Source organism: Moschus berezovskii, chromosome 10, assembly GCF_049115385.1.
Source record: "Moschus berezovskii isolate FMDL1 chromosome 10, NW_MosBer_1.0, whole genome shotgun sequence".
NCBI lineage: Eukaryota > Metazoa > Chordata > Mammalia > Artiodactyla > Moschidae > Moschus > Moschus berezovskii.
In genome coordinates this window covers 76,954,967-76,971,733 of record NC_142469.1, presented here as the reverse complement: position 1 = coordinate 76,971,733, position 16,767 = coordinate 76,954,967, and the positions used below count along the sequence as shown (strand labels likewise).

The 16,767-nt window shown below is 43.3% G+C and overlaps 1 protein-coding gene across 1 annotated transcript in view; it reads right to left on the bottom strand.

Annotated features, from left to right (window-relative positions):
• Positions 1-14,015, bottom strand: part of ENPP1 (ectonucleotide pyrophosphatase/phosphodiesterase 1) — a 79,893-nt gene extending 65,878 nt beyond the window's left edge. The window contains exon 1 of the mRNA XM_055433146.2: positions 13,772-14,015. Within this exon, the coding sequence (XP_055289121.2) occupies positions 13,772-14,011 (240 nt within the window). The 5' untranslated portion in view covers positions 14,012-14,015. The remainder of the gene's footprint in view (positions 1-13,771) is intronic.
• Positions 14,016-16,767: the final 2,752 nt, after the last annotated feature.

Here is a 16,767-nt window from a genome sequence, read left to right as displayed (position 1 = left end):
ACACCACCTGAAAAAGCCCTGATCTAAGATTCCTTTGTTTTGGTATTGTGTCAAGTATATTGTGGATTGTTGAGAAGGCACTGCAGTGGAAACTTTGAATTGAAGAGCTCTATTGATGGAGCAATGTAAAGTGAAATCTACTTGATATTCTGATAGATGAAGGGCTGAACTAGAAAGAACATGGGCATGTTATCAGATCACAGCAAAGACAGAAGACTGGAAGCTTAGAGAATTAAAGAACAATTAAAGGACAAGCCCAGGGTACAGTAAGGACACGCAACTGAAGAAACCAATAGGAGCAGAGGTAGACTCCTAGGAGAAAGAAAACACACACAGGAAGGAGAGTAAGAGACTGTGCATGCAATGCTCTGTACACATGACAGGCAATGGAGCAACTTTAATCAACGTGCCTCTTAACTTCAAAAAAGGAAAGGGACAAATATAACCAGCAGCAGCACCACTTCCACCCAATTCCAACACAGTTGAGGTCATTAAAGAACATTTCAGCTCAGTTCAGTTCAGTTCAGTTGCTCAGTCGTGTCCGACTCTCCGTGACCCCATGAATCACAGCACGCCAGGCCTCCCTGTCCATCACCAACTCCCGGAGTTCACTCAAACTCATGTCCATCGAGTCGGTGATGCCATTCATCCATCTCATTCTCTGCCGTCCCCGTCTCTCCTGCCCCCAGTCCCTCCCAGCATCAGAGTGTTTTCCAGTGAGTCAACTCGTGGCATGAGATGGCCAAAGTATTGGAGTTTCAGCTTTAGCATCAGTCCTTCCAATGAACACCCAGGATTGATCTCCTTTAGAATGGACTGGTTGGATCTCCTTGCAGTCCAAGGGACTCTTGAGAGTCTTCTCCAGCACCACAGTTCAAAAGCATCAATTCTTTGGCGATCAGCTTTAACATTTACTTGTTCTTTAATCAGAACATTATGTGTGAAGTCAATGGAAGGACAAGGGTTGATTGGAACCCCCAGCTAAAGAAATTCAGGTTGGTATACCTAAGGAGTGCAGCCCCTCAAACTTCAATGTGCAGAGAGACCCCTGGGGGTTGTGAAAATGCAGATTCTAGTAATGGTAGCTCTGGGGTGGGTGCTAGATTCTGCATTTTGTACAAGTTCCAGGGAGATGACTCTGATATGCTAGTCTGCAGACCACACTTTGGGTTGCAAGGATGTAAGTATCTTCTGAGTAAGAATTTAAAAAAAATTCAGTAATACTGCAGCTTTCAATAATAACAAGAAAAATGACTATTCAAGTCACACTATGTGCCACTTTGTAAACTGTATCTAACTTAATTCTCCTAACACCCAACAGAGTTTTACGAAGTCTACCTAATGATTATGGAAGCTGATATTCAGGAAATTTAAGTTATTTCAGTTATTTCCCTACCTTCAAATAGCTAATAACAATACTTTAAATCCAATTTTGTCTAACTTCATTTGTCAATAAGCTACAGCAATGAGATTAACAGAATTATTAGTTTTGTGATCTTAGAAAGCTCCCCAACTTTCTCTAAGTATCATCTTTTTCATCTCTAACATGAAGATAATGACACAGCTGTGGTTTGGACCAAACCAGGTAGTAGATGAAAAACTATCAGTATTTTGAAATCAATAAAGGACCTTACCTAAATAAAGATAAAATTATTGTAAATAGCTGATTCTTTTTATGTCTTAATTTCCTTTCCCTTTCTTCCTAGTTCTTAAAATAGTACTGAACGTACACCTTTCCTTAAAGTAAATATTCTCAAAACTTTTGATCTCAGAATCACTTTATATTCTTACAAATTACTGAGGACCCTAAAAAGCCTTCTAAGATAATTGTGCACATCCTTCTTTAAAATGACACCAAAATTTTATGGTCTGTAATTTCTTGTTTTTGAATATATTTGTTTTTATTGGAGGATAATTGCTTTACAATATTGTGTTTGTTTCTGCCACACATCAACATGAATCAGCCACAGACATACATACGTCCCCTCCCTCCTGAATCCCTTTCCCATCTAAGCTGTCACAGAGCAGTTAGCTGAGCTCCCTGTGTCACACAACAAATCCCCACCTCTTATCTGTTTTACATATAGTAAACTCATTGGAAGGACTGATGCTAAAGCTGAAACTGCAATACTTTGGCCACCTCATGCGACGAGTTGACTCACTGCAAAAGACTCTGATGCTGGGAAAGGTTGGGGGCGGGAGGAGAAGGGGACGACAGAGAATGAGATGGCTGGATGGCATCACCGACTCGATGGACATGAGTTTGAGTAAACTCCAGGAGTTGGTGATGGACAGGGAGGCTTGGCATGCTGTGATTCATGGGGTCGTGGAGGGTCGGACACGACTGAGCAACTGAGCTGAACTGAACTGAATGTATATTTCCATGCTATTCTCTCAATTCATCTCACCCCCTCCTACCCACACTGAGTCCACAAGTCTATTCTCCATGTTTGTGTCTCCACTACTGCCATACAAACAGGATCATCAGTACCATCTTTCTAGATTCTAGATCCCATATGCATGTATTAATATACAATATTTGTCTTTCTCTTTCTGACTTACTACACTCTGTATAATAGGCTCTAGGTTGATCTACCTCATTAGGACTGACTCAAATGTGTTCTTTTTTATAGCTGAGTAATATTCCATTTTACATATGTACCACAATTTCTGTATCAGTTCATCTATTGATGGGCTGGTGCTGGAGAAGACTCTTGAGAGTCCCTTGGACTGCAAGGAGGGCCAATCAGTCCATTCTAAAGGAGATCAATCCTGGGTGTTCATTGGAAGGACTGATGCTAAAGCTGAAACTCCAATACTTTGGCCACCTCATGCGACGAGTTGACTCACTGGAAAAGAGTCTGATGCTAGGAGGGATTGGGGGTGGGAGGAGACGCGGATGACAGAGAATGAGATGGCTGGATGGCATCACCGACTTGATGGACATGAGTTTGAGTGAACTCCGGGAGTTGGTGATGGACAGGGAGGCCTGGCGTGCTGTGATTCATGGGGTCGCAAAGAGTCGGACACGACTGAGCGACTGAGCTGAACTGAACTGAATTTCTTAAAGGAAAAATGCAACATCAAACTTGAAACAATATTAATTAACTGTTACATTAAAACCCATTATTCTATCTTATACTTTGATTAGAACTTATACCCATACATATTTTTGTAAATCATCCATTGGTCCTTTGGAAAATATTGGTCCACTGAGCTAGGAATTCTTCCAAACATTGACACATATCATTATAGCCATGAAAAAAGTCATATCCCGTACTATCTCCATCGATTTCATCAGAAAAGTAGGATTGGGATGCTGTCACACTTACAATGGCAGAATCAAATTCTCCAGAATTTCAATTTTTACCTGAAAGGTTGGGTTTTATTACAGGTACCTTACTTCGTTTCCCTGGAAGTGACTAGCTGACACTATGCATTTTTGAGAAAATGTGGGCCAAATACCCAAGTCTGAATAATGAGTGTGTTAGTTGCTCTTTCAAATAAAAATGATATTTCCCTCCTGTCAAAAAAGGCAGCTGGGTCAGCTCACAACTCAAAGAACAACATGACTGCTTTTCCTCCAGAAACAACAATACTTCAGTCTGCAGCAGACGTGCTAACGGCAGACTTCCAATTGTGTCACAGAGAATACTAACAAGGCAGGTAATTTAGGTTGATATAATGAAATCTGCTCCATCGAGGACACTTTTACTGCTTCATTACATGAAACTGGCTTTTCTGGTTTTAATTGCAAGTGCAGGAGGACAGGTACAATTGGTGCCACTGCCCCCGTTCCCACCGAGGTGCAAGCAGTTTTCGTGCGGTGTAAACAGCAGCACAGTGCAAAGGGCAAATAATGTCTGTGCTTAGTCGCTCAGTCGTGTCCAACTCTCTGCAACCCCATGGACTTTAGCCTGCCAGGCTCCTCTGTCCGTGGGAATTCTCCAAGTAATAGTACTTGGGTTGTCAAGCCCTCCTCTGGAGGATCTTCCCGACCCAGGGATCAAACCCAGGTCTCCCACATCGCAGGCAGATTCTTTACCATCTGAGCCACCAGGGAAGCCCAAATAATGTCTATCATTGTTCAAATGGTTTAGACACACAGTCCCTCTGTAAGGCTCTCAGGGGCCCATTCAGAGATCTACAGACCACACTTTGAGAATTGCTCCTTGAAATATTTTGGCTGAAACTTCTACCTGTGTTGCCTTTTGCCTCGAAATACATTTATCCAAAATCACTTACAGGTAATCTGGAGTAATATGAAACTATTTGGAAAATAAAAAGTCTCATAATGATGGTTAAATTTATTTTATTGTATCACAGCATCATTTTAAAAACTGTTGAGTTTTTCAGCTCTCCCTCTCTCTTCAGAGAGACAAAAGGCTCCAGTTGCTTGTTAATACCAAAAAGTGTATCAAAGGAAGATACCGGCTCTGAGAACAAGCTACTTTCTCAGGACTGTTTCCTGAAAACCAAGATAGAATGATCTTTAAAGGACTCAAACCACAGTGGTAGGATCCGTCCGTCCGTCCAGTCGCTCAGTCGTGTCCAACTCTTTGCGACCCCGTGGACTGTAGCCTACCAGGCTTCTCCGTCCATGGGATTCTCCAGGCAAGAATACTGGAGTGGGTTACCGTTTCCTTCTTCAGGGGATCTTCACGACCCAGGGATCGAACCCGGTTCTCCCGCATTGGAGGCAGACGCTTTAACCTCTGAGCCACCAGGGAAGCCCTACACCTAAATCTGTGTCAAGTCCTAAGAAGTGGTAAGAAAATGATTGACCCACACATGAGATATGCCAGCGAAAATTCACTCACTCCAAAATGACTACCATGACTCTATTTTCCTGTTCTAGCACATCTAAAGATGTATTAAGAAGGAAATTCATATTAAGAAGAGGAAAGTCACTTTCCCCAAAATTGGTATACACTGGAAGCTCACAATAACATGATTATTGACTTCCCACTGACAAAAGGAAAATGAATGGGGGAGAGGAGGTGTGTCATTAGTCCAGCATAAAAATCTGTAGTTAAACGTCCTTTCAGTTATCATAGTCCTCTACTTACAAATGATGTGACTTTTGCCTATAAATTTAATCCACTGTTTCTATAAGGGGAGTAAATGAACCAACTACTTCTGAATAACTTGAGGTACTTGTCTAAAAGATTTCTTGGGTCCCTTCCTATCTTAATCTGATCAAATTGCTAAAACAAAGTGCCACAGATTGGGTGCCTTAAGTAACAGAAATGTACTTCTCACAGCTGTAGAGGCTCAGAAGTCCGAGATTAAGGAACTGATAGATTTGTTTCCTGGTGGGGCTATTTTCCTGGCTTGCAGATGGCTGCCTTCTCACTGTGTCTTCACACGGTCTTTCCTCGATGGATGGGCATGTTTTCTCAAATCTCCTCTCTCTCTCTCTCCCTTTTAACAAGGCCACTAGTCCCATCATCAGAGTTTCATCCTCATGACCTCATGTAAATCTAATTCCCTCTGAAAGGCCCCACTTCCGTAAACACACATGGCTGGGCTGGCACTTCAACATATGAATTTGGATGAGACAAAAGCCTTCACTCCACAACAATTTCATATCTTCGAAATCACAATGTCTGGGATTGGAGCCCAGGAGTCTATGGTCCAAACACCTCTCGGCTGGTACCTATGCACCTTAATGAAGAACTCATTCATTTCTGCGAGCCTCAGTTTCCTTATCTGTAACCATACTTTCCTATTTCAGAGTGGCTGATATGACAAGGGTCAATTAAAAAAAAAAAACGAGAAAATGCTTCAGAAAGTGCAAGGTGCTATGTGAACATAATCATCTGAACTTTTACCACCTACTCTTCCACCAAACATTATTCCCAAAGCGGGAGGATAAAATGAAAAGTACTACTGATGCTATCTTAATTCTTGTCATAGAATCTGAAATAACTAAAATACCCAGGAAAAAAGAATGTTCTAGTTAAAATTTATCAGAACATTCTGGTCATTCTTTTGAAAAGCTCTTTTAAATATATTATTATAAAAGATGGAGAAGCTCTATACAGTCAGCAAAAACAAGACAGGGAGCTGACTGTGGCTCAGGTCATGAACTTCTTATTGCCAAATTCAGACTTAAATTGAAGAAACTAGGGAAAACCATTAGACCATTCAGGTAGGACCTAAATCAAATTCCTTATGATTATATAGTGGGAGTGACAAATAGATTAAAGGGATTAGATCTGATAGAGTGCCTGAAGAACTATGGATGGAGGTTCATGACATTGTACAGGAGGCAGGGATCAAGACCATCCCCAAGAAAAAGGCAAAAAAGAAAAATGGCAGTCTGAGGAGTGCTTGCAAATAGCTGTGAGAAGAAATGCGAAAGGCAAAGGAGAAAAGGAAAGATATATCCATTTGAATGCAGAGTTCCAAAGAAAAGCAAGGACAAATAAGAAAGCCTTCCTCAGTGATCAGTGCAAAGAAATAGAGGGAAACAATAGAATGGGAAAGACAAGAGATCTCTTCAAGAAAATTAGATACCAAGGGAACATTTCATGCAAAGATGGGCTCAATAAAGGACAGAAATGGTATGGACCTAACAGAAGCAGAAGATATTAAGAAGAGGTGGCAAGAATACACAGAAGAACTGTACAAAAAAGATCTTCATGACCAGATAATCACGATGGTGGAATCACTGACCTAGAGCCAGACATCTTGGAACGTGAAGTCAAGTGGGCCTTAGGAAACATCATTACAAACAAAGCTAGTGGAGGTGATGGAATTCCAGTTGAGCTATTTCAAATCCTGAAAGATGATGCTGTGAAAGTGCTGCACTCACTATGCCAGCAAATTGGAAAACTCAGCAGTGGCCACAGAACTGGAAAAGGTCATTTTCATTCCAATCCCAAAGAAAGGCAATGTCAAAGAATGCTCTAAATACTGCACAACTGCACTCATCTCACACGCTAGTAAAGTAATGCTCAAAATTTTCCAAGCCAGGCTTCAATACTACATGAACCATGAATGTCCTGATGTTCAAGCTAGATTTAGAAAAAGGCAGAGGAACCAGAGATCAAATTGCCAACATCTGCTGGATCATCGAAAAGCAAGAGAGTTTGAGAAAACATCTATTTCTGCTTTACTGACTATGCCAAAGCCTTTGACTGTGTGGATCACAATAAGCTGTGGAACATTCTGAAAGAGATGGGAATACCAGACCACCTGACCTGCCTCTTGAGAAACCTGTATGCAGGTCAGGAAGCAACAGTTAGAACTGGACATGGAACAACAGACTGGTTCCAAATAGGAAAAGGAGTGCATCAAGGCTGTATATTGTCACCCTGCTTATTTAATTTAAATGCAGAGTACATCATGAGAAACGTTGGGCTGGATGAAGCACAAGCTGGAATCAAGATTGCCGGGAGAAATATCAATAACCTCAGGTATGCAGATGACACCACCCTTATGGCAGAAAGAGAAGAACTAGATAGCTTCTTGATGAAAGTAAAAGAGGAGAGTGAAAAAGTTGGCTTAAAACTCAACATTCAGAAAACTAGGATCATGGTATCTGGTCCCATCACTTCATGGCAAATAGATGGGGAAACAGTGGAAACAGTAGCTGATTTTACTTTTTTGGACTCCAAAATCACTGCAGATGGTGACTGCAGCTATGAAATTAAAAGATGCTTACTCCTTGGAAGAAAAGTTATGACCAACGTAGACAGCATTTTAAAAAGCAGAGATATTACTTTGCTAACAAAGATCCATCTAGTGAAAGCTATAGTTTTTCCAGGAGTCATATATGGATGTGAGAGTTGGACTATAAAGAAAGCTGAGGGCCAAAGAATTGATGCTTTTGAACTGTGGTGTTGGAGAAGACTCTTGAGAGTCCCTTGCACTCCAAGGAGATCCAACCAGTCCATCCTAAAGGAAATCAGTCCTGAATATTCATTGGAAGGACTGATGTTGAAGCTGAAACTCCAATACTTTGACCACCTGATGTGAAGAACTGACTCATTGGAAAAGACCCTGATGCCGGTAAAGATTGAAGGTGGGTAGATAAGGGGACAATAGAGGATGAGATGGCTGGATGGCATCACCAACTCAATGGACATGAGTTTGAGTAAACCCCAGGAGTTGGTGATGGACAGGGAGGACTGGGGTGTTGCAGTCCATTGGGTTGTAAAGAGTCAGACCTGATTGAGCAATTGAACTGAACTGATACTTTCTTTCCTTGGTAAATACATAACTTACCTCTTGTTTGATGTCAAAGGGTTTTCATATTGGGTCAGCCTTCTGAATATCAGTTCTTGTTGCACAGAGCTTAGACTAACAAGGGTAATCTATGTTCTGCTTGGTCTCATTTGCTAAAAGGTTTCCTGTTTATTTTTTGTTGTTTGGGGTATAGTTCATGGTTGATGGAGGCATGTTTATCTTAACCACAGGCAGATCTCTAATTACAAGTTGTATTTCAAAAGGTTTTTGTTCCTAAGTTGTTTGAAAGTTGAAGTGGCTTTCCCCTTTCCCTCCACTCCAAAAAGCCATGAACCATGAATAAATTCTCATTTTCTATGTCTTATCAGTGACACAGATAGTTGGCAATTAAATTTATCAGACTCAAAAACAAAACTGAATTTAAAACTACTTTCATTTGCCTTTAATACTTAAATCTGAGGGGGAAAAAAAAGAATTACCTAGAGGAAGATAAGAAGCTGATTAAAGAAATCTATAAGTATTCTTAAAAGGTTATTGGTCCCCAGTTCTTCATTACAGAAAATGCATGAGGTCTCTCAATATGGTTCCAGAGATTCTCTTCAGAGTCATGATTAGGATGTGATGTGGCAGGAGACAGCAAAACTGAGAGCCTAGAGGTAACAAAAAAGTGGAGGGAATAGACTGGAAAAACACAAAAAGGTTGACAGGGCACCTGCGTATTCCTAAGAGGCCACATGAAGTAGAAACAGCTGAAATATAAATGGTGAGAGAGAGTAAGACTAGAATCTGACTCAAACCAGAAGGAAAGGAAGCCATAGAAAGCAATGCTGAAGATTACAGATCCCTAAAAGAACCACACAAAAATGGAATTTGGGATGTGACAGCAAAGTCACAGAAGAGGCCTTGGCATAAGCAAAGGAGATTCATTTGTACCTGAAGGATGACCTTACTTGTGCCCATGGGAGAACCATACCTGGGCTGTTTCTTTCTAAGGGCATGGCCAGTGGCTAGATCTTGATTCTGAATCCAAGTTATCATGAAGGCCCTCTGGCCTCTCAGGTATGCTGACCTTAGTTGGGAATTTTTGTTTGTGGTTCATTCACTGCCTCTTCCATCTTGCTATGTGCTAAATAATTGATATTACCATTTTGATCCTATCCCTGAATTGATACAATTGTCATCTCTATTGCATGCTTATTGCATGCTTAGTCACTCAGTCTGGAGAAGGCAATGGCAAACCACTCCAGTACTCTTGCCTGGAAAATCCCATGGATGGAGGAGCCTGGTAGGCTGCAGGCCACTGGGTCGCGAAGAGTCGGACATGACTGAGCGACTTCACTTCAGTTTTTACTTTCATGCACTGGAGAAGGAAATGGCAACCCGCCCCAGTGTTTTTGCCTGGAGAATTCCAGGGACGGGGGAGCCTGGTGGGCTGCCATCTATGGGGTCTCACAGAGTCGGACATGACTAAAGCAACTTAGCAGCAGCAGCAGCAGTCACTCAGTCGTGTCCAACTCTTTGTAACCCCATAGATGGCAGCCCACCAGGCTCCTCTGTCCATGAGATTCTCTAGGCAAGAATACTGGAGTGGGTAGTTATTTCTTTCTCCAGGGAATGTTTCCAACCCAGAGATTAAACCCAGGTCTCCTGTATTGCAGGCAGACTGTTTACCATCTGAGCCACCAGGAAAGCCCAATTAGTGCATTTATATTTGGATTCCTGACTTTCAATTGACTAAATGAGTACATAGTTGTGTGTTCAGTCTTCCTAGCTTACCCTCTTCAAAGTCAAAGTGTTACTCAGTCTAAGTAAAAATGTACTGCATTCATTCAATCAAAAGCTGACACTGACAGTGAGGTACCATAGGCCCAGCAGTAAACACAACAGTCTTGCTGAGTTCCTAGAAACCTAGAGTACATTTGATTAGAATATGTGAAACAAAACACCATAAAGGAAAAATAGGAGACATTTCTAGACCCTAAGATGTGCTGGTAATTTTTGAAATAAAATGCTCAACTATGGCTGGGCAGATATAAAATTTTACAAACCAAAAAGCAACGTCAATTTCAAGTTGGATTAACAGCAGAGCTCTATCTTGAGTATTCTCCAGGTGGTAGTCTGGAAATAAGATGATGTGTTACAAGAAGGGAGAGAGAAGCTAACAGAATTAATAACTTTCACACTCAAATCTCTGATAAACAAGGGCAACTTCTGCCACTTACAAAGAACTCTTTCATCAAAAGGTGAAAGTTGTCTTCACTCACCACCACCCACACACAAGGCCACCTACGAACACACACAGGTATAAGTATTCAGAAGGACAGCAAAAGGTCACAAACACAGGATGATGCTGTGGAAGAGCTAACTGAAGAATAGAGAAGTGTATCGCAATGTGGTTGAAAACCCTGCCAGGGAACAGGAAAGCTATTTCAAATTAATGTCCAGGAACAACCTTACTGGAAGCGGACATTTCAGTTCAGAACTTAATGTGGAACCTGGAAAAGCATTCAGATCTAACATATCTACTGAAGCGTATATTTGTTTGACCTCCTGGAGTTTCCCACAGCCTGGCTCAGTGCCTAGGCATGAGTACATCCACAGACCAGGGCCAATGTTTCCAGAGCAGAGCCTGTGGTCTGCCTAGGGATCATGTGGGGAGAAGACAAGGCAGGGAAGGACTGTGCCTTCTGCATCCACTCCCACTTCCCTCCAGCATTTAAGTGTATCTGAAAAGGTCCGTCTAGTCAAGGCTATGGTTTTTCCCGTGGTCATGTATGGATGTGAGAGTTGGACTGTGAAGAAAGCTGATCGCTGAAGAATTGATGCTTTTGAACTGTGGTGTTGGAGAAGACTCTTGAGAGTCCCTTGGACTGCAAGGAGATCCAACCAGTCCATTCTAAGGGAGATTGATCCTGGGTGTTCATTGGAAGGACTGATGCTAAAGCTGAAACTCCAATACTTTGGCCACCTCATGCGACGAGTTGACTCACTGGAAAAGACTCTGATGCTGGGAAAGGTTGGGGGCGGGAGGAGGAGGGGACGACCGAGAATGAGATGGCTGGATGGCATCACCGACTCTGTGGACATGAGTTTGAGTGAACTCCGGGAGTTGGTGACGGACAGGGAGGCCTGGCGTGCTGTGATTCATGGGGTCGTGGAGAGTCGGACACGACTGAGTGACTGAACTGAAATGAAGCACTTTCAGAAAAAATGTGACAGTCCTGTGGCCCCTGCTTATCTCTCCGGAAGGTAACTCTTACGTTAATCCTGCTAGATGAAAACCGAAGACCCCTTCAGTGGTTGGACTCTCGTAATCCCAACCTCAGATGCAATTAGTCAGCCCATCTCTTCAGCTTTATGAAAAGTGTGCAGATGTTCCACTTGATATAATTGCAGCTTCTCTCTAGAACACATGCCCTAGAGCTCTTTGGTGACAACTGTCAAGCTCCTTTTGGAGACTTTTCCCTTTAGAAGTGCATCATTTGGGAAAGTCTAGAGGAAGAAGGATACAGAAGTAGGGAAGGGAAAGAATGGATGCGTGCATGCGTGTGTGCCAAGTCACTTCAGTCAAGTCTGACTCTTCGCGACCCTGTGGACTGTAGCCCTACAGGCTCTTCTGTCTGTGGGATTTCCCAGGCAAGAATACTGGAGTGGGGTGCCATATGCCCTCCTCCAGGGGATCTTCCCAACCCAGGAATCAAACACCCGTCTCCTGCACTGGCAGGTGGATTCTTTACCACTGAGCCACAGGGGTTTCATTTTCACCTGAAACCATTAATTAAGAGTTTCAAAAACACAGCAGTGAGTTTGGGTATATATTAATGGCCCATTGTATTTCATCAATGAAGTAAGAATTCTTTTCAATTCAACATGTGTTACAGCAAAAGACTCCACCTAATGGTGTTAAAAATTCTCATGATTGTCCCACTTGTAGCAATATTAAAGAAATTTCCATGTCAATGCCCAGAGTTGTATCAACAGAGTAAAACAAAATGCTGTTTGACCAGCTGATGGCAGGTGTCAAAGACTGAAATTCATGTTCCAAAGGTAGACCTCTGCAGATACCTACTGTGGATTTATAGGTAAATGAATAGGAAAGATCTTAAAACTGAATTTAGCAACTGGCAAATTTAGCAAACTTTTAAGTCTGCAGATAGGCACATAGAAGTGATTTCACATGGGAGTTACATACAGATTCAATGTACAATTATTGAATGCCTGAGCCAAACTGAAAAATATTAAGTAACAGTGTTGCAAAAGCTAAGGTTTCCCTCTGACAAAAACAAAAATGGTGACTCAAAAGACTACGTTCTTGTAAGTATCAGGTGTTCTTAAACAGTGAGATATGATGCAAAATATATCCTGAGATACAAACATTATGTGGTTTGGGACACTTACTCTTTGAATCTTAGGCTTATTTTTAGGTACTAATTATATGACACCATCTCTTTAGGAAAGTTGGTTCCTCAAAGCACTGTATCATCTCCATTACACCCAAAACACAGTGAAAAAGGAAAGTTTATTAAAGGAAAGATTTCAAGTATCAGAAAAGATGTCCTCCACACTGCTTTCTCCAGTCATAAAACGTTAAGTGACAATATAGTTTAAGGCACACTCTACATGGAAATGTCACTTCCACATAATACAATAAAATGATTCCACCTCCTTGTGGTTTTCAAATTTACTTCCCCACATACACTGTTCCACCTGACCCTCACAATAACCCTATGTGATGCACATGGAGATGATGTCCTCATTTTAACACTGAAGAAACTGAGGTTTGGGGAAAGGTATAGGAGGCCCCAGCAATTAATAAAGGCCATGAAAGCAAGAACCCAGGATTCTGGGTCCAGTACTTCCTGCCATAGATGCAGAAGGGAAAACCACCCCCACATTTCCTGAAATTGATTGTGGATCCTGCAACTGTGGATCCTGCAACTGTACCAACGAAATGGCAGAGGACGAGTGGGTACTTTTGTAACAACAAAAAACGTGGTTGGAAGAATGGACGACGAATCATAAGCACTTTTTCACATTCACGTAACATGATTATTGATGGAGTTTCTGAACAGCTGCAAGGAAATTCCTAAGCAAAGCCAACAGAAAAAGTACTTTCTAAAGTTCCTGATACAACTTAAAGAGCTCTGCTACATCTTTCAAGTGGAATTGGTTAATACAAGGAAAGGATATCCCCAAAGAGGTAAAAAATTAAATTAACAATTTAAATAAATAAAAAAAAAAAAACCACCTTGTCGATCATCCTAAAACCAACAACTTTCAGGTTGGTCATTTTCCGCCACGAACGACCTTGTACTCTCTGGGGGAAAGCGGTGGGATTTCTAAAGATCACGATTTTTAACAGTAATACCAGCGAGAGTGAGCTATTTCCCCGAGAGGAAGAGAAGGCTCGGTGGTGATGAGCACGGATAAAAGCCCGCGGAGGAGAGCCAAAAGGCGACGCAGAGCGGCACGCAACTGTCTCTCTCCGGGCCCCGGGTGCTGACCGCACGCTCGCAGCGCAGGAGCGGGCGCCGCCCTCCCCGCCCTCCCGCGCGCGGGGCCAGCGGGGACCTACCAGCGAGAGCACTTTATAGGTGTTGGGGTCCTTGGCCGGGCGGGCGCGCGCCGCCTTCTCCAGCGGCTCCTCCCCCAGGTCCATGGGGGCCAGCAGCGACGCGGCCGCCTGCGGCTCCCCGGACGCTTCGGCGGCGCGGCCCGGGCCCGGGTCGCGGCCGTTCCCCGCCAGGCCCTCTGGGGGCCCGCGCCCGCCCTCGCCGCCGCGGCTCCCGCCCCCAGCGCGACCGTCCCGCTCCATCGTGGCCCCGGGCGCTCGGGCCCCGCCGCCCCGCCGCGCCTTTAATAGGCTCCGCGCCGGCCCCGCCCCGGCCCGCCCGCCGCCGCGCCCGCCCCTCGCAGCCAGACCCTGGGCTGGGCGCCCGCCCAGCGCTGCGAGTGCGGGGAAAGCAACTCAACGCCCCGGATTATTTGGCTTCCTGTCTGATTTCGGGCACTCAGCGTGTCGGTTATTTTGGGTCCTTTACGTGGGCGTGTCTTTAACCTCCCCCTCCAAGCCTTGCCTACCTCGCGCCTCAGGCAGCGTCCGAACACTTGCAGGAATCGCCCTGCGTGGCCTCGCGGCGCGGGCTGGTCTGGAATTGCAGCGTGTGGTCTGCAGAGGGCATGAGATCATGGGGCCCCAAAATAGAGCGGGTGGACAGGGAGGATGCGGCCCGCCTGTGCGGCTTCTCAAAGGCGGGAGAGTGGAGTCGGGACCGACCTCTGTGTTTCTGGATGGACAAGCAGAGAGGCTATAGGGTACAGCGCGGGGGTGGGAAGCGACACTTCTACGTAGAAACACTCAAGAATTCCCTGAATACTTAACGCTGCTCGGGACTATCCAACCTTAAAACACCTGATTTTACAAATGCAACAACATAAGAGATTTAATTTTCTGGGATCTTCGGTGTTGGGGGTGGGGCTGCTGCTCTTGTGAAATATTAGTGACTTTCTACATCGAAAGCTTCAAAGTGTCGGCGCTGCGCTATCCTAAGGTTGCTGCTGCTACCAAAAAAATTAACATCTGAAATACTTTGATACTTTGTTTCAAACTAGGACACGAGCTGCTGCTGCTGCTGCTGCTAAGTCACTTCAGTCGTGTCCGACTCTGTGTGACCCCACAGACGGCAGCCCACCAGGCTCCCCCGTCCCTGGGATTCTCCAGGCAAGAACGCTGGAGTGGGCTGCCATTTCCGTAGGCTATAATTCTTGGTGGAATTTTATTCACCTTTGATTCTACAGCTTTTACACTTCCTTGCTCATCAGGGAAACCACAAGTGTGCAGTCACGTGAGTTTTGCTTGTCGAGTGGAAAACCGTGACTTTCAATACCGGAGCTGACGTTAGTGAACAGGGAAAGTTATACAATCCAATATCAATTAATTTTTCAATTCATTTTGATTTCAGGAATATATGCAAATATATTTTTTATAAGAATAGATGCCTACGATATAAACTGTTTGTTGTCCCCTTTAAGATAGTTATCTTGGGACGCTTTCCATTTAGATCCTTTGATTCATTCATTCATTCAATAATGAATCCTTCAGTTCAGTCTCTTGGGTTTCAACAGTGCTGATGGCCTCCAACAAGATCAAAGATGAACAAAAGTATATCTTTCCCAAGTGGCTCCCAGTCTGATCAAAGAGGAGAGGGCAGTAAACAAAAATCTAAAACCCGAATCATAGATGCATAATAGAAACACACATAGGATATTATGACAGCTCAGTGGAAAGGGTAATGGACATCTGGAAGAAGTAAAGGCCTCAAAGCATGATTGAGCTCTTTTTTTCCCTTAATTACCTTTGAGTCAGCTTACAAACCAAACCACCCAAGAGAAACAGGTTTCACTGTTACATGGTCACACATATTTTTCACCCCAAACTTGGCTCTAAATTTTCCTTTGACTGTTCCCAAAAGTCAGATTCAAGGTCAAAGATTTACTCCATGGAGACTGGTCAAGTGAGTCTCAGATCTTCTAAAAGCACCACAACAGAAACATTCGCAATGGCTTTGAACTTGGGAAAATGAAGTAGGTGTATTGTCTGCATCCCAAGTCAACAAATCATTTTAAAGACTCGGCCCATTGGTGGAGGGGACTGCATGGTCATTGACTCAAACATCCAGGACCAGCAGAAATATAAAAGAGTGAGACAGCCCCCTGAATGTGAGTTTGTGCCCTGTCAAGTGGTGGCATTTACTCAGCAGGCTAGTGTGCCCACTGTGGCCAAATAGTCAGATTTTTCAGGAGAAACAGGAAATTTAGATGTTTATGTGAATTCTCCAGATTGCAAAATTTTGTCTATGAAATTCAGAAAAACAATTTCTTTAAACCACTTTCAAGGCCAAACAAAACGTAAAAACACATCTGCAGGGTGGGCCTGGCACACAGGCCACCAGGATGTGGCCTTTGCCTTATGCTCAGGCCTCGCCTAATGCCAACTGGGACTTTTATGGGTAACTATAAAAAATCCAATTGAAACTCTAAAATCAGAATAAAACTGGATTGAGCAGGCCACTCATGTTGTTTAGCCACAAACTGAGCGATAGACAAGTCTTGCCTCCATCTTGTTTATATTCAACATGATCTGAGGGATAGCCTCACATACCAAAGTGCAATAAGGTCAAGAGACATAAAACTGCAATAAAACGTCTCCAGTTAGTGTAAAAGTGAACAATATGCCAATATGTCATCCTTAGTCCTAAACCATTCTGCCTCAAATGAAGACTCTAATCTAGGATGGCAGTAAGGATGAGAGGGTAAGATTCCTCAGGTTGTACTGTACAAAAATATGTGAACACTCCACATGCCCAAAGTACAATAAGGGCAAGAGACATAAAACTGTAACAAAACTTCTCCAGTTAGTGTAAAGGTGGGCAATCAATGTGTTGCCCTTAGTCCTAAACCATTCTGCCTTGAATGACTTAGGACTCTAGTCTAGGATGGCAGTAAAGATGAGAGGGTAAGATCTGATGATTCCTTTGATTGTATTGTACAAAAATATGTGAACACTCCCCT